The 18,237-nt window shown below is 50.2% G+C and overlaps 1 protein-coding gene across 1 annotated transcript in view; it reads right to left on the bottom strand.

Annotated features, from left to right (window-relative positions):
* The window catches only part of LOC102455214 (NACHT, LRR and PYD domains-containing protein 3-like), a 44,319-nt gene extending 26,838 nt beyond the window's left edge, over nt 1-17,481 (bottom strand). The window contains exons 1-3 of the mRNA XM_075928800.1: nt 17,363-17,481; nt 14,865-15,166; nt 10,343-10,362 (exon numbers count right to left, since the gene is read on the bottom strand). Of these exons, the coding sequence (XP_075784915.1) occupies nt 10,343-10,362; nt 14,865-15,144 (300 nt within the window). The 5' untranslated portion in view covers nt 15,145-15,166; nt 17,363-17,481. The remainder of the gene's footprint in view (nt 1-10,342; nt 10,363-14,864; nt 15,167-17,362) is intronic.
* Nucleotides 17,482-18,237: the final 756 nt, after the last annotated feature.

An 18,237-nucleotide genomic window follows, 5' to 3' on the forward strand; every position in this document is an offset into this window, starting at 1 on the left:
ACTCCTGTCTTAGACATCCCTCTCCCAAACACACACATTCTGGCCGAGTTACTAAGGTCCCCAAATCATGCTTCCAAGATTTCAAGTTACAGAGAACCCCTCATGTACACTAGTGTAAACCTGCAAGTGACCTGAAGCTGGAATGAATGTTACAAGACCATCAATGTGATCATAGAATCATAGAATAATAGGACTGGAAGGGACCTCGAGAGGTCATCGAGTCCAGCCCCCCGCCCTCAAGGCAGGATCAAGCTCCGTCTACACCATCCCTGACAGATGTCTATCTAACCTGTTCTTAAATATCTCCAGAGAGGGAGATTCCACCACCTCCCTTGGCAATTTATTCCAATATTTGACCACCCTGACAGTTAGGAATTTTTTCCTAATGTCCAATCTAAACCTCCCCTGCTGCACTTTAAGCCCATTACTCCTTGTCCTGTCCTCAGAAACCAAGAGGAACAAATTTTCGCCTTCCTCCTTGTGACACCCTTTTAGATATTTGAAAACCGCTATCATGTCCCCCCTTAATCTTCTTTTTTCCAAACTAAACAAGCCCAGTTCATGAAGCCTGGCTTCATAGGTCATGTTCTCTAGACCTTTAATCATTCTTGTCGCTCTTCTCTGTACCCTTTCCAATTTCTCCACATCTTTCTTGAAATGTGGCGCCCAGAACTGGACACAGTACTCCAGCTGAGGCCTAACTAGTGCAGAATAGAGCGGCAGAATGACTTCACGAGTTTTGCTTACAACACACCTGCTGATACAACCTAGAATCATATTTGCTTTTTTTGCAACAGCATCACACTGTTGACTCATATTCAACTTGTGGTCCACTATGACCCCTAGATCCCTTTCCGCCATGCTCCTTCCTAGACAGTCGCTTCCCATCTTGTATGTATGGAACTGATTGTTCCTTCCTAAGCACTTTGCATTTCTCTTTATTAAACCTCATCCTGTTTACCTCTGACCATTTCTCTAACTTGCTAAGGTCATTTTGAATTATGTCCCTATCCTCCAAAGAAGTCGCAACCCCACCCAGTTTGGTATCATCTGCAAACTTAATAAGCGTACTCTCTATCCCAATATCTACATCATTGATGAAGATATTGAATAGTACGGGTCCCAAAACAGACCCTTGAGGAACTCCACTTGTTATCCCTTTCCAGCAGGATTTAGAACCGTTAACAACAACTCTCTGACTACGGTTATCCAGCCAATTATGCACCCACCTTATCGTGGCCCTATCTAAGTTATATTTGCCTAGTGATGTGCTGCAGTGTTTGACAAATGACAGATCACAGCAGCTTGTCATACTTTGTCATAGACACACCATCAGTAACACTATGGCCTTCATTTTGCAAAGTCCATACATTCCTTTACTAAACTCAAAGGCTGAATGGTATCTATACAATTACACTCTCCATATCTCAACCCCACAAAATAAGCAAATTGCTACATCCAAATAATAAACAAACCATGTATAAGCATTTGATTGAGATAGTTACAAATGGGCTAAGCCCAAGATGCATAGCCCATGTTGGTTGGCTCCACTTGATTAGGCAGGAATTAGCAATAAACCCTTTCAGAATTTAGTTTCTTATACCCATTGACCAGTGATGTCATTGCCAATTGTCAGACTTTAACTCTTCCCAGATCAAGGAAATTCTTACCTAGCCAATTATTTACTGCACCTAGTTCTCAGTTAAATGCATTTTATTTCCATTACTTCTTCAGTCCAAACCATAAATGGAAACACTGAGGATACGTCTACACTGGCAGCTTGCAGAAGAACAGCCATTCTTCTGCAAAAACTTGCCAGCTGTCTACACTGCACGAGCTTTTTTCCAGAAGTAAATTTACAGTATAGCGTTGTAAAACAGGACTTCTTCCGGAAGAGTTATTCCTCTCCCCATGAGGAATAAGCCCTCTTGTGTAAAAGTTCTTCCAGAAGAGGGCAGTGTAGACAGGCAACAATGAATTTCTTGCGCAAGAATCCCCTATGGTTAAAATGGCCATCAGAGCTTTCTTGCAGAAGAGAGCATCTACACTGCCATGGATGCTCTTGTGCAAAAGCACATCTCTTGTGCAAAAACACATGGCAGTATAGACGCTCCCTTGTGGAAGAGTTTTTGCACAAGAACTCTTCTGCAAAAGAGTTCTTGTGCAAGAAGCTGCCAGTGTAGACGTAGCCTGATAGTTCAAAAGATTGCTGCAAATTTAACCCTACAACTCTTCTTTCTCATGATCTTGTTCTTTTTGGTGCCAGAAGCTAATGACAACTGACTTAGTTCAATTTAAAGATCATTCATAGATCATTTATAGATCATTCATATGTTATATGGGTCTGTAGTTCCTCAGCCACTTGCAAAGTATAAATTTAAAGCACACATGTATGTCTTTGCAGAACTGGACCTAAGAGACCTGAGTTCTACAGGTGCCTCCTAAGATGTTTTTTCCAAATTAAGACGAGTAGTTGGATGAGGCATTTAAAGAAATAACAGAATTATTCAAAGGAAAAGGCCTGGTAGTAACAGGAGAATTTAGCTACTCAGCTATCTCTTGGGAAAGTAATACGGCAAAACACAAAAGTTCCAGTTAATTTCTTCAGCTCTATTGGGGATAACTTTTTATTTCAGAAAGCAGAAAAAGTAACCAAGGAGAGAGTTATTTTAGACTAGGTTCTGATGAACAGGAAGAAATTGGTAAAATGACTGGTCAGCAGGGTCAGGGGACATAGATTGTACTCGGGGGAGGTGGGAAGGAGACCAGAGAGGAACAACTTGGGGGGCAGGGAAACCTCCCCCTGGGGTGGGCCCTCTCTCTTGCCTGGCAGCGACTGTGTCACCCCCTCCTGTGTAGGTCCTGTTGAATTGGAATTGGCAGTAGTGGGCCTGCCAGCTTGCCAGGGCATGCTGAGGAGGCACCCCCTGGCACCTAAGGAGACCCGTTGGCAGGAGGAGGAGGGGAAGCTGCAGAAACCAGACTACCAGGGGGACCAGAGGTGTTGGGACCATCCCCCTCCCTGGACCTGGCGGTCTCAGATACCTCCACAGACCAGGCCGGGGGCAGTCCCTCTGGATGTGCCTCAGCACCTAGCAGAGGAAGCACCAGGTCTCTGCTGAGGAGTAGTGGACCCAGTAAAGGGCTTCCTGGTATGGCACCAGGAAGGAACCCTCCAGTGCCACCCTATTATGTATTGGTGGCAGCATTTGCAGGGGTACCTGCCAACAGAAGGACTGGACAGTGAACGGGGTCCTTACAGCCCAGAAGGAGAGGGCTTGTGGTGGAAATAGATATCCCCCCTCCACCACCTACTGCCATGGTCACCAACCTGTCGATCACGATTGACTGGTTGATCAGAAGGGCTCAAACAGTCGATCGCAAGGTGTTCGGGGCCCCCCCAATTCCCCTCCACCCCCAAGAAGCCCCACTATCTACCTCCAAAAATGTAGGTCATGCTGGATTCCCGCGGGGTGGAGGGAAGTCCAGTAGCTGCGCGCCACTTCTGGGGTTTCTGGAAGTGCGCTGCCTGCTCCCCTCCTGCAGGTCTGTGGTGCACGCCAGGACGAGGTAGGAGTCCTGGAGGAAGGCGAGTGCTGGGGTTTTGGGTGGCGGGGAGGGCGGAGGCATGCACCGGGGCTCCCCTCCTCTGCGGGGAAGAGATAGGAGTCCCGAGGGCAAGCGCACGCCGGGGGGGAGGAGTCTCCAGGGGAAGCGTGCACTACAGCTTCCCTCCTGGGGGAAGGAGAGGGGAAGGGAGGCACTCAACGGGGCTCCCCTCTTCTGTGGGGCAGTAGGTAGGAGTCCCGGGGGGGAAGCGTGCGCCGGGGAGGGGGGAGGAGTCCCAGGGGGAAGCGTGCACTAGGGCTTCCCTCGGGGAGGGGGGAGAGGGGAAGGGAGGTACACATGGGGGCTACCCTCCTCTGCAGGGCAGTAGGTAGGAGTCCTGGGGGGAAGCGCTTGCCAGGGAGGAGGGAGGAGTTCTGGGGGGAAACGTGTGCTGGGGCTTTCCTCCTTTGCGGGGGAGGGGGAAGGAGTCCCGGGAGGAGGCTCTTGCCGGAGCTTCCCTCCTTGGGGGTTGTGTGTGTGTGTGTGTGTGTGTGTGTGTGTGTGTGCCGAGGATTCCCTGCCCCAGCCAACACTCTGCCCCCTGTTCCCACTGGCACTCTGCTCCCACTGGCATCCTGGCCCCTATCCCCACAGGCACCCTGTCCCCACCCCAGCACCCTATCCCTTGCCTCCACTGACACCCTGTCCTCTGCCACAGGCCCTTGCCCTGGAACCCACTGGCCCTCTGTCCCTTGCCCCAGCACACATTGGCACCCTGCCCCAACACCCTGTCCCCTGCCCCAGCACCCAGTCTCCTGCCCCAGCACCCATTGACACCCTACCCAGCACCTTGTCCCAGTACCCCCTGACAACCTTCCTCAATACTATGTCCCCTGCTACCACCAGCACAGTTGGGGCCACATTAGTGAAGCTTGTGGGGGTTTTGGAGGAGTTTTTATTTTGCATCTCACTTGTGTGGCCCCAACTGACTTTTCTGTGGGTCAGTGACCCTTGACTCAAAACAGGTTCCCTGCCCTTCTCATAAATAAAGACAATGCAAAACCTTTTTGTGTTTGGCATAGTATTTTATTTAAAAATGAAGACTGGCCAACAAACCCCAAAGGGTATGTCTACACTACAAAGTTAATTCGAACTAACAGCCGTTAGTTCGAATTAACTTTCATAGGCGCTACACATACAAATTGCTAGTTCGAATTTAAATCAAACTAGTGGAGCACTTAATTCGAACTAGGTAAATCTCATTCTACAAGGAGTAGAACGAGGCATACAGATAGTTCGGAATAGCTAGCTAGTTCGAACTATCTAGCCCATGCCGCATGTAGCCACACGGCACGGGGTTCACACTAGCCGGCTTTTAAAAATGGCGGTGCCGGCTTTATGCTAATGAAGCCCGGGAAATTCAAATCCTGGGCTTCATTAGCAAGTTCGGTATGCATACATTGCCCCGCTAGTTCGAACTAGCGGGATAGTGTAGACATACCCTCAGTTATGTACAATAAAGAGAGGGGTTTTTTTTTGGCAAAACAGGTGTTTTTATTTTACATTAGGAAGGGGGGTTAGGGAGGGGAAAGGGGAAGGAGGTGAGGGTGGAAGAAGGCCCAAGTGGGGCAAGCAGGGAGAGTTTAGTCCTCCTCCTCCTGGAAGCTCTCCCGCAGGGCTTCCCAGATCTGGACGGCCCCCCGCTGGGCCTCCTGGACGGCAGCAGTGCGGGACTGCGCGTACTGGCCAGCCATGCGCTCAGCCTCAGTCATCCAGGATGGCAGGAAAGCCTCCCCCTTCTGCTCACATAAATTGTGCAGCACGCAACATGCTGCCACCACAGGAGGGATATTGTGCTCGGCGAGGTTAAGGCAGGTAAGGAGGCATCTAAATTGGGCTTTCAGGCGTCCAATGGCCCCCTCGACCACAATGTGGGCCCTGGTGAGCCTGGTATTGAAGGCCTGCAGGGAGGGGTTGAGGTGCCCCATGTACGGTTTCATCAGCCAGGGCTGTAGGGGGTAGGCTGCATCCCCCACTAGGCAGATAGGCATGTCCACGTCCCCGACCCTGATGTGGTGGTCGGGGAAGAAGGTCCCGTCGTGCATCCTCTGGCACACGGAGGAGTTCCAGAACACCCTGCCCTTGCCAAGCCAGCCCACATTAATGTACATGAACTGGCCCCAGAGGTCAGACACGACTTGCAGGAGGACAGAGAAGTACCCCTTGCAGTTGATGTACTGGGACGCCTGGTGTTCCGGGGCATGGATGGGGATGTGCATCCTGTCGATGGCCCCCCCGCAGTTGGAGAAGCCGAGGGCGCCGAACCCCTGGATGACCGCGTCCAGGTCGGCAAGGCAGACCACCCTGCAGAGCAGCACCCAGCTGATGGCCTTGACCACCTGCAGAGAGACACAGCAAACCACAAATCACTGGGGCGCCCGGGTGGCTGGGAGTGTTCATTCCCTGGCACTGCCCTGGGCTCCACTCCCGGAAGCAACCCCCACTGCGATCCTGGCCTCCGCGGGCGGCGTGTAGTACGGCCGCGACAGACCGAACCCTCCCCTGTGGGGCACTTTTGCCTCCTCCCCCCCGTTTTCCCTGGGGTGGCCCATCCCCTCCTTGCAGCCTCCTTTTCCCCACGGCCCAGTGGCCGGCAAGTGCCATACCTGCATGAGCACTGCTCCGACGGTGGATTTCCCCACGTCGAACTTGTTCCCGACGGATCAGTAGCTGTCTGGCGTGGAGAGCTTCCACAGAGCAAAGGCCACACATTTCTGGAGGGGGATGGTGGGCCTCATGTGAGTGTCCCGTCGCCGCAGAGCAGGGGTGAGCCACTTGCAGAGCTCCAGGAAGGTGTCCTTCTTCATCCTGAAGTTCTGGGTCCACTGTTGGTCTCCCCAGCACTCCAGGATGATGTGGTCCCACCAGTTGCTGCTGGTGTCCAGACGCCAGATGCGGCGGGGCACGCTAGTGTCTGGGCACTGCTGCGGCTCCTCCCTGGCCCCCAGGGAAGCCAGGGGGAGTGGCAGGGGGCTGACATGCACCAGATGGTGCCAGGCAGCCTCCAGCCATTGCTGGCAGGCTTGCAGCAGCAAGTTCAAAGCCTGGAGCAACATGCCCAGGGCGAGCTCTGGCTCCATGGTGCCAACTGCGGTGGTGTCCCCAATGGGAACCACCAACACAGACAGGCGTAGAGTAAAACGCTTTGCTGTCCCTCAGCAAGGTAGGCAAACAAGCGGAAAAGCTGAGAACTGGCTGTACAGGGGGATCCCTTTAAGCACGAGCCTCAGATAGCCTCAGACAGCAGCCACACAAAGCAACTACTGACCTGATGCCCTGCCGGAACTGTTTTCAGCTGCCCTTAAATGCAACCCAGCGTCCAATCGGTGTGGACATGCTATTTTGAATTAGCAAAACGCTAATTCGAATTAGTTTTTGAGTCTAGATGCACTAATTCGAATTATCTTATTTCAAATTAATTAATTCGAATTAAGTTAGTTCGAATTAGTGCTGTAGTGTAGACATACCCAAACTGGGGCCAAGCCCCCATCTGCCCACAGCATCATAACACTCCTGCACTCCCTCTTCCCCCAGATCCTCAATCTGAACCTATCATACACTAGAACCCTCTGCCCTGAGCCCCTCACATACCCTGACCCAAATTCCTGCACCCTCATATCCATAAGCCTGTGGCTTGCTTAGTACCCTAACCCTACATCTGACCCCAACACTGCCCGGATCTGAAGCCCCATCCCTGACCCAGTGTCCCCTTCTCCACCTCCTCCTGAATCCGGATTTCCTCCCAGAGCTTGCATCTCTCACCCCTTCCCACACACAAATCCCTCATTCCCACCACAGAGACTACACATCCTGCCTCAACTCAGCAAGGGTAAGGCTAGACTGCAGGAGTTTTCAGGATTCCGGAGATATCCCAGAAAAACTCTGCTGCATCCAGGGATGTGTTTGTTCTTCCAGTTTTTTTAGTGGAAGAGCAAACGTGCTCTTTCGGTAACCCCTATATTCCTCTTTCCACGAGGAATCAGGGGGCTTCCAAAAGAAGGGGTTTTTCTGACATTTGGTCCAGTCTAGACAGGCCAAATGTTGGAAAAACCTCTTCCTACAGAAGAATTGGGGGAAAAAAGCAGCAGTATAAGGGTCGAGGAAAGCAAGTGATGGAGAGGAGGAGAATAGAAAGGAAGGGGCGGGGCTTTAAGGGGTGGGGTGGTAGATCTTGGCTTGTTCTGTCATTTAAAAAGTGAGCTTGAGTGTAAGAAGGTTGGAGACCACTGACCTACTGGGTGGTAACCTCCGAAGCAAGGAAGAACACCACCTTGCCATACACCTTGCCATAACCGAGAATGCTGGCAACATGAACTCATAACCACCAGCTGCACAGGCTGGGTCCCAGCGGGCACTGTGAGTATAGCTTACATGGCAAAGCTACCCATGGTGCATCACTCTCTGAGTCGATGGCAGGCTCCCTAATGGGGACACCCTACTTCAGAGTATATTTGATTCTTCTTCGTAATGAGGACACGGACTTTTTACTACGCAAAATCAGTTGCCCAGAAATTGAACACAGTAGATTTGACCTGATCTCATAGTGTAGATGTGCCCTAAGTGTTCATTCCCCCATGGGCAGCCAGTAGCCTAGGCAGGGGAAGGCATTGTCTTCCCAAATTGTCAGCCTGGCTCTGCCTACACTCTGCCCCCAGAATACCTATTGTAGGCTGTGATGGGGTGGACGCACCCCGTACTTCCAGCAAAGGGAGTGCACCGTGCAAAGGGGGAACGACATCTCACCCATGGCGCATGCACAGAGCACTGCGGTGTCCCAGGAGGGGAACTGCAGAGACCCAGTGGGGGGCAGGGGCTGCAGGGTGGTGTGGATGCTCTGACATCAGGGGACATCCCTGTGGCCGGCATGAGGGGAGGGCATGGCGCCAGCATGGGGAGAAAGGCGTATGGGAAGCAGGGTACAAAAGGGAAAGAAAGAGAAAGAGAAGGGAAAAGGAGAGAGAACCTGTCAGCTGGACCTGTGAGCCAGACTCCACCGAGGCCAGGGAGGAAGGAAGTGACCCAGGGTAGGCCTGAGTGGACACCTGAGGGTTGGTGCATTTAGAGGAATTCCCTGTCTTTAGGGCCCTGGGTCAGGACCTGGAGCAAGGGAGGGCCCAGGTCCCCCTTCCTCTGCTGCGTATCGAGTTAAAGAAGGCATTTGCTTGAGGGAAGAGGGATTTGGCTGAGAGAGTATGGACTTGTGGGGCAAGAGGCGTTGGCCTCAAAATGTGTGAGAACACATGTAAATAAACGCGGGACCATTGGTACACTTAAAGGTGCTCTCGAAGGTCATTGGGTCATGGAGCAGACTCCAGGGCTGGTGCGGTATAACTCGCGGCATGTCACATAGGCATACCGGGAATGGAATGTTGCTGCCCCCAGGAACCAGCCCCATGCTCCGTGACCGGGGACTCTGGGGCTGCACATCTGCCTTCCGCCCACATTGTGCTGAGGGGGCACAGTGTGCTGTCGTACCTCACCGTGGTGCAGGGGGTGGGAAGGCAGTTTGGCTCCTGTGAAGAGAGGGGTCTCAGCAGAAGGGTGGAGTTGGAGGCTTGCCTCTCCCACCCCTACCTTCACCCACTGCTCATGCATCCCCCTCAAGTAAAGGGATTCCCTCAGCAACATTTTCCCAATACCTACATGTTCCCATCCTCAGACATAACCTGTGAAACCTTCCCCTTCTCAAGTCATCTCTAGCCCAGGCGCATGAATGGATAGGCTCTCCAAAAAACCTGACCAAAAGCTCTATTCTTTAGCTACCCCTCCTCAGCCATGCTAGCTAAGCCTGCCCCTCCCGCATGGTTTCCTGGTCCACTCCAGTATCCTCAAAGACTGGAATTCTGGAGGGGAAAAGGAGGGAAAGCTAAAGTCTGCCCCAGTTTGTGGGAGGAAGGAATCTAGCTCAGGGTTTGATTCAAGTGAAATAGCTTGGGAGTTGGCATGACCTGGCCCCTGGTCTGCCAGTGTCTCATCCGTATCCCAGAGAAAAGACTTAAGGTGCCAACCCATGGGTACAAGGGGAGCTCATTCAATTGATGATATTTATTTGCTCTCCAGGTCTGCAATGAGGAACTTGTGCTTGGCCTTCAGTGCCTGGTAAAGCCGCTCTTTGCAATCCCAGTTCCAGCTCGGCATCAACTCGTACAGCTTCCGCATCTTCTCTGGATTCGTTTTCTCAGCTCGGATGCTCTGGTATTGCTCTTCATCCAGCACAGTGCCATGCAGCATGTCTATGACACTGTCTACCATGCAGACTCGCTGGATTAGTTCTGCTCGGTGCCGGTTCACAAAATGTTCCCCTGAGAAGGACACAACAGAAGAGAATGAACTGACAGAATCTAGAGCTGCCAATTTCTAAGCAACCTTGAAGCTCCGATCATTTGTCCAATTCCTGTCCTCAAAATCTCCTACCTTGAATGTCAGAATTTTCCCTATCACCATCTCCGGGTTCTAGTGTTCTCATCTATCTCTTCACTGTAGATTGTGCAATATTTCATTGGCTACTTAATATGATTCTTAAAAAAGCACTAGTGTTACAAAAATGAACAAATACAATTTAAGTTTGCAGATGATACCAAACTGGGTGGGGTTGCAACTTCTTTGGAGGATAGGGACATAATTCAAAATGACCTTAGCAAGTTAGAGAAATGGTCAGAGGTAAACAGGATGAGGTTTAATAAAGAGAAATGCAAAGTGCTCCACTTAGGAAGGAACAATCAGTTCCATACATACAAGATGGGAAGCGACTGTCTAGGAAGGAGCATGGCAGAAAGGGATCTAGGGGTCATAGTGGACCACAAGTTGAATATGAGTCAACAGTGTGATGCTGTTGCAAAAAAAGCAAATATGATTCTAGGTTGTATCAACAGGTGTGTTGTAAGCAAAACTCGTGAAGTCATTCTGCCGCTCTACTCTGCACTAGTTAGACCTCAGCTGGAGTACTGTGTCCAGTTCTGGGCGCCACATTTCAAGAAAGATGTGGAGAAATTGGAAAGGGTACAGAGAAGAGCGACAAGAATGATTAAAGGTCTAGAGAACATGACCTATGAAGCCAGGCTTCATGAACTGGGCTTGTTTAGTTTGGAAAAAAGAAGATTAAGGGGGGACATGATAGCAGTTTTCAAATATCTAAAAGGGTGTCACAAGGAGGAAGGCGAAAATTTGTTCCTCTTGGTTTCTGAGGACAGGACAAGGAGTAATGGGCTTAAAGTGCAGCAGGGGAGGTTTAGATTGGACATTAGGAAAAAATTCCTAACTGTCAGGGTGGTCAAATATTGGAATAAATTGCCAAGGGAGGTGGTGGAATCTCCCTCTCTGGAGATATTTAAGAACAGGTTAGATAGACATCTGTCAGGGATGGTGTAGACGGAGCTTGATCCTGCCTTGAGGGCGGGGGGCTGGACTCGATGACCTCTCGAGGTCCCTTCCAGTCCTATTATTCTATGATTCTATGAATTATATTTAAAAAAATTGCAGTGAAAGCTTTTCGATCCATGGTCCCAAATAACCTTAACTCTGCCTTCAGTGGGAATCTCAGCCTACTCTTTCACTATCTTGGCAGGTAATCACTGGGTTGATTATTTGTTTCATGTGTACATGTCTTGGATACTAACCCAGCTGTGTTGTCACCTTTTCTCTATCAGGACCTGGGAATATCATGGTTGTGCGTAAAACTTGCTACCTATGTGCTTAATGACACCTGGATGGGACATAGGGTCTTCACTACAATGTAGAATCACTAGAATTAATTCTGAGTGGTGGCTGAGTACTGTCTATAAGTTATTGAATCACCCAAAGCAGACGGCAGTATCATACTGTAGTGTGTCACTATTTCAAATACGGCGCCTGCCCGCTTTTAAAGGCACCTCCCCTGCATTGTGGGAGGGACCACTAGATCTGGAATTCAGTTGGTTACGGGGGACAAATGATGAAAAACAGGGTCAGGGGTGCAGTTCAAAGGTTTAAAATGAGGGAACCAGAAGGGGACACTAAGCAGAGAACCCCGGATAGCGCCCACGGCTCCCTGAAACTGTCCAGGGATGCTGCCTAGAGGAACCCTGCCTGAATACATGAGACTCGGGAGGAACGGAAATAGGCCCCACAGTCACGGAGCATCCCCTCATCCAACATCTTCCTCCTGGTGTGATAGATGGCGGCTTTCACCTCAGCCAGGAGGAGGTTGACGAGGAGGTCTCTGATTTTGTGGGGCCACGGATGGGGTGTGCGTAAAGGAAAAGATGAGGGGGAAAGTGCAGCCAGAACCTCAGCAAGAGGTTCCAGAGGAGTCGGAAAAGGGGCTGCAAACTAGCACATTCTAGGTAGGCGTGTGCCAGGTTTTCCCTCAGGCTGCAGAAGGGGCAGGTGTCAGGGACAGGGATGAACCGCGCCAAGTATATGCACACAGCTCCATGGAGGAGCCGCCAACTGATGTCCCCGATGGGCCATGGGATCAAGGTGGAACATACACTGGCCCACCAGGGGTCCCTATCCTTGACAGGGGTCAGGTAGTCCCGCCACTTGGTATCAGGGTGGGACATGAGGGTGAGGAAATGCAGCCTGTGGAGCATGAGCATGTACAGATGTTCTCAAGGCATGGTTCAAAAGCAAACTGGCTGTAGAAATAAGCACTTGCAGAGACCAGTGGTTCCCATGCTTCTGAAAATTGAGCCCACCTTTGTAGAAATGAATCTTCCAACCTTAACTCTGCCCCTTGTAATCCATGTCCTACTTCCAATTTACTCTCAATCACAAATCATAGACCTTTACCAGCCAGCAGGAGAACAGGGTGTGTGGGAAAGGAACAGTGGAAACTACACAGATGTTGTGAACTACTTCTCTGCCCCCTCCCCTCACCAGCCTTGTACTTTCCTCTTGCTCCCTGATAGTCAGGAGGATGGGAAGGAAAGCAAGATGTGTCCCGTTACACACAGCTTCTGCCCTCCTGCTCTTCCAAAATGGTGCCCTTGTATGGGGGGCGCGGGGGGAATCAGCAGATCGGTAGCTGGCAATGACCCTCACCCTGGGCTGGAGGAGCCCAGCAACCTGGCAAGCAGCAGCTCTCAGGGTTGCTGGAGGAGACTGTGGTCCTGACTGGCCTTATGGATGAGTGATTGCCTAGAGCACAGTGATCACAGCAGCGGTGGCTCTTTTGGCTCTCCAGAATGCAATGCAGCTGATGGGGTCTAAGGTGAGGAATGGTAGATGGGGGCTGCCTTGCCCAGCCTGGCTGCAGGGGCGAAGGGCTGAGGAACTGCTGTGAGGCTCTGTGTTCCAGCTGCTGCCATGCACTCAGCCTGTCTGCAGGAGCTGCATGTGGCGGAACATCCCAGCTCCCCTCTGGGACATGCTGCCTCCCTCAGCCCGACTGTGAGTAGGAGCCATGAAATCCAGAGCCCGACGTAGCAGGCATCCTCTGCCCCGCTCATCTCTCACCTGCTCCACTCCGGATGGGAGTAGGGAAGCTGCCTCTGCCTGAGCTGAGATCTGGGCTCCAACGAGATCCTCTATTCTGAGTTTCTCCATAGAATTGATCCACGATTTGTTTCTGTGCCCTCTCACCTAGGGGAAGAGCGATGTCTAGGACAAGGGTTAAGGTGAGGGTTAGGGCACAGCAGAAACAGGAGAAGGAAGGAGAAAGGAGAGAACCCCGCTAGAGAGCTAGCTCTGTCCCAAACCTGTGTACAGTGGCCCTGCAAACTATGGTCTGCCCCCACGGGGCTGCTGAAACAGCCCATCTGCCTCTTCTGTGCGACAAAGGTAAGGGCTGCTGGGAGGATGGGCTTTGGGGTACCACGACAGGTGCAGCTGGCAGAATGACAGCAAAATAAAACATTGTCCCAGGGCACCATTTTCCCTACAGCCTCTTGTTGGCCCTGGTCCCTGCTGAGGTGAGGGACTGTTTATGTCCCACAGTATCCCTCTCTCTGATGTGCCCCTGTCAGTAATAGGCCACAGTGCTTACTGAAGCTGCACAGGAGGGCCTCAGAGGCAAAAAGTGCAGATACCCTGGGGGAGGGTCCAGGAAAGTGAATTCTAAAGGCCACTGGGAGAACCCCACTGCCAGCCCTAGAGCTCCAGGGAACTCCAGGGAAAACCAACCCAGCTGAGGGCCCAGGGACAGTGGGATAGTGGGGAGAGGAATGGGAATGACCAACGGGGTTTGGATTTGGCCCCATCACAGAGCACATGCTCCAACACTTGAGTGGATCCCCACAGACACTGACTCTCACGCTTGGGTGGGAGACTGAAAAGCAGCCTGGGACCTTAGAGACTGCAGCTCTCCAGGTTTGCTGGCTACTTAATCACTCAGTTATGGGAAGAAAGTGCCCTCTCTCTCCCGTCTCAAATATAGAGACAAAAATTGCTGGTGGTTTGTATTGCACTGAATGTGTTTCATTTATGAAAATAGCCTTGACGATAAAATTCTTCCTTGGAATCCCAGAAGGGTTTTATGGGGCTCATCAACTGTTTGTTGCTCACAGTCTGGGCCAGGCTCTCTCCTGTGATCAGCTTCTAGTTACAGAACTTTGGTTCTCTGTCCCAGACCAAGCATAAGTTAAGGCAGCCTGGGGGCTGTTCTAACTTATGCCATTAGCTACTGGTCCCCATTAAACAGTGTTGCAGCTGGGGATGCATCCTGGTTACTCCTCCTCCCCCACTATCTGAGACACTCGGCTCTGCACCACTTTGTTGGCTCTACAGCACTGAGGACTCCCCCACAATGGGGATTTCCTCAGATGGAGAGTTACAGGCTGTCCCTGCTCCCCTTGTGCTAGCTGAATGGTAAACGGGAATGGAACATTTCAGAGACTGTGGCCCCAGGTCGGCCCACAACATTTTGGCACCCGAGGTGGGGAGCTCAAATGATGCCCCCATTCTGCCTCGCTTGAGCCAAAACTTTGAAAGGTTTTAATTCTGCCTTCTTTCTGTTCTACTCCTCTCATGGTACTGCTCTGCTACCTATCCCAATACAGGAGAACTAACAACTTAAAATGCCTTTCTACACTCTGGATCCTAGAGGCGGCTGCCCCCCACAGTCTGGCACCTGAGATAGCCACCTCAGTACACTTCATGGTAAGGCCAGTCATGCTCTGGCCCACTCTGGGCATCTCTGCTCTGTGTTCTCTGGCTTCCTGCTGGGACTCAGATCTTGTCATTCCTGCCATCAGCCTCTTTCTGCTCCTATTGCTAGTGCCCTGGGGAAGATTCTGGGAGGAGACTCCCAAGTTGTTCAGCAAATTTAGGTTTCTTACCTTTCTCACTTTCTGCTCTGAGTTTTGCAGCAGAATCTCGGTGGTTGATCTGAATGAGAACATTGATGGTCACCTCTATGGCAGCAGCTCCGCAATAGAATGCCATCAGGAGGTTCTTAGTGTCTATCCTGTCGGCCTTCTCCAGCTGACCTCGGAGGATGGGACACTTCCCCTCAAAGTTAGTGTGTGAGAGTTTGTCTTTAAATCTTCGGAACTCTTCCTGAGAAAGGTTGTCCAGGACACTTAGAAGCAGGTCACTGATTCTACTTTGGTTTTCCATCACCAGGTATCAGGAAACAAAACTAAAATATAATGTAAATTGCTGTTAATAACTAATATGGAATAATTGCAATATTTCCCATATAGGGGAAAGAAATATAATGTTTGGGTTCATAATTCCTCAGTGCTTCATCTCACAAAGGACTCACAGGTGTGAATGTCTGCAAAATCTGTTGAGCAGGTAAGAGGAAAGGTGATATGATAATACTATGTATCACCCCCAATGGATTTGAGAACACAATGGTGAAACCTCCACCCAATTACAAATATTTCAGAAAACAACTTAAAGCAGACCAATGTCTGTACATCACAGCAGTTCTGGAGCATGAGGGCCTGTGTGCTGAGACCCACTGTTAGCGTTGCACATGCTCAGCGGGTTTGGGGTATCGGAGCAGCAAGGTGAAGGGCAGCAACTGTAACTTCTGAAATACTGACTCAGGCCCATTCTGGAAGGTCCCACAACTATATAAACTGAAACCTGTTCCGATTACAAGTAGCCTCTCCCCAGACAATGATGCATTTACCGTTAGCCAGACAGCTATGAGAAACAACCACTGGTAAAATCGTCAGTTAAATTGTTCTTCCAGTCTTCTCAGTGCTCACACACAGGCACCCAGAATTTTTAGAAAGAGGTAGCGAAAACACTTTGCTGAAAGGTCATTTCTGCAGTAAAGAAAATGTAAAACATCTCTGATCAAAGCTGAACTTCAGAGCTTTCTGAATTTCTGTAGCAACCCTCATGTTTTTTCATCCTTCCTAGTATTAACACACACACACACACTTTTTGTCTGGTTTTTATTCCTGCTTGAAACTTGCCTTTTGGGTATACTCAATAGCTTGATGACTATTTGGTAGCCAGTATCAATCAGAAAAACCCAGGGGCTGGTCCTGGGGCCACTTTTGTTCAACATCTTCATTAATGGTCTGGATAATGGATAATGAATGGATTGTGGCAGATAACACTAAGCCAGGGGGAGAGGTAGATACGTTGGAGGGCAGGGATAGAGTTCAGAGTGACTTACGCAAATTGGAGGATTGGACCAAAGGAAATCCAATGAGATTCAGCAAGGACAAGTGCAGAGACCTGCACTTAGGACCGGAGAATCCCAAATGCTGCTATAAGCTGGCGACTGACTAGCTTAGTGGCAGTTCTGAAGAAAAAGACCTGGGGACTATAGTAGATGAGAAGCTGGCCAGCAGACAGTGTGCCCTTGTTGCCAAGAAGGCTAATGGTATATTGGGTTGCATTAGTAGGAGCATTGTCAGCAGATCGAGGGAAGTGATTGTTCCCCTCCATTTAGCACTGGTGAGGCCACATCTGGAGCATTGTGTCTGCTACAGAAAGGATGTGGAGAAACTGGAGTCCTGGGGAAGGCAAGGAAAATGAGTAGAAATTTGGACAGAAGCTGTGTGGCAGCATAGTCCAGCAACTGCTTAATGAGCCCCACCCAGCCAGGGGCTCAGGGCTCCTCACATGGAGCTGCCTGGCTGGGGGAGGGGCACTTCTCCCTCAGTTCCCTGCTTCCGACAGAGCAGCAGCACAGAAATAAGGAAGGCAAAGCAACAATTATATTCATTAATATCCCTGTTCACAGAAGCTTTAGCACCCCAATGCTGCTCTTATTTCTGCCCTGCTGCTGCCATCCTGGGGCTCACAGCAAGGACCCCACTGCCTACAGCTGAGGGACTATGGGGGAGAGGAGGAAGGTCTGAGCCCAGCTTCTTCCTGGTGAGAGATTGAGGTGGGGGTGGGGTGGGGAAGGAGAGTCTTAGCCTAGGCAGTGAGGCTCCAGCTGTCTGCTTTATAACTACTTTCCAAGTTTGCACAGCCCTTCTGCACCAGCCACAGCCACCCAGGGCTGACAGACAGAGCTCTTAAAAACCACATCAGCTCCCCCCCCCCTCCACCCCACAGCTCACGCCTCCCATGGAAGTTCTGCCCATAGTTCAAGAACCGCTGCACAAGAGAGCTGCGCCTTCCCCATGTTCTTCACTCCTCACAGGAGAGAGGACTGTAAGTCTCAGAGGGGCAGCCGTGTTAGCCTGTAACTGAAAAAAACCCTGAAAAAACAACGAATAGTCCTGCAGCACCTTAGAGACTAACAAAAATGTAGAAGGTGCCATGAGCTTCTGTGAGCACAACCCACTTTTGACCTTTAAAAAGCAAAATCCAATCGAACCAACCAGTAGCCATGTAAAACATTCCCTGTTTATCTTACCAGGCAGTACCAGGCAGCACTGAAGAGAGGTTGTTCAGTTTGAATTATGCTAAATTTCTCTTCATCTCAGAATGAGCAAACAATTTGCACAAGGTGGCAAAGTTCAAGGAGCTTGTTTCACTTTCTAAAAGTAATTGAAAGTCACTTCCTGTCTTTCTCTCAACACTGAATTTGCCTTGATTCTCTTCCTCTTTTCTAGAATAGAAAATACTGTCTTCCCATCTCACTCCTCACACAAAACAGTGCAATAAGAGACAGAGCAGGCACAAAACAGTATTAAGAAATGTCTAGTAAATATCCAGGAAATCATGGTTTCAGTAGCAATATCGATGGACATATTTAAAAGACATCAGTTCCATAAAATACTCCGATCTACTTCAGTCACAAATTTACCACCCTCATGCACATCATCCCAAGTTTTAAAACTTGGACACCAGGGTTTATCTAGAGCTTCAGTTGTCTAACTTTTTTTCTTGACTCAGCTGAAAAAAATTGTTGGTGCCCAATGTAATTTGACTAGAGCGTGAGCTGCAGGGTGGGGTTGAGGATGACAGTTTTGGAGTGTAGGAGGGGGGCTCTGACTTGCGGGGGGGGGGAAGATAGGGCTGGAGCAGAAGGGATTTAATTCAAGTAGTTGCTGGTCAGTGGTGCAGAGAGGGCGTTAAGGAAGGTTCCCTGTCTCTCTTGGCACAGCAGACCCCAGAAGCAGCCAATAGCAGGACTTCTTACTCTGACTCCTGTAACCCTCATTGTACGAAGAATAACAGAAGTAGGAGACAAAGTGCTCTATTTCAAAATAAGTGCTGTGTGGATTCTCCCTATTTTGAAATGAGTTTATTAACCACAGAAAGATTGATTTAGGGGTTACAAGTAAT

This window comes from Pelodiscus sinensis, chromosome 4 (genome assembly GCF_049634645.1).
Source record: "Pelodiscus sinensis isolate JC-2024 chromosome 4, ASM4963464v1, whole genome shotgun sequence".
In the NCBI taxonomy this organism is placed as follows: domain Eukaryota; kingdom Metazoa; phylum Chordata; order Testudines; family Trionychidae; genus Pelodiscus; species Pelodiscus sinensis.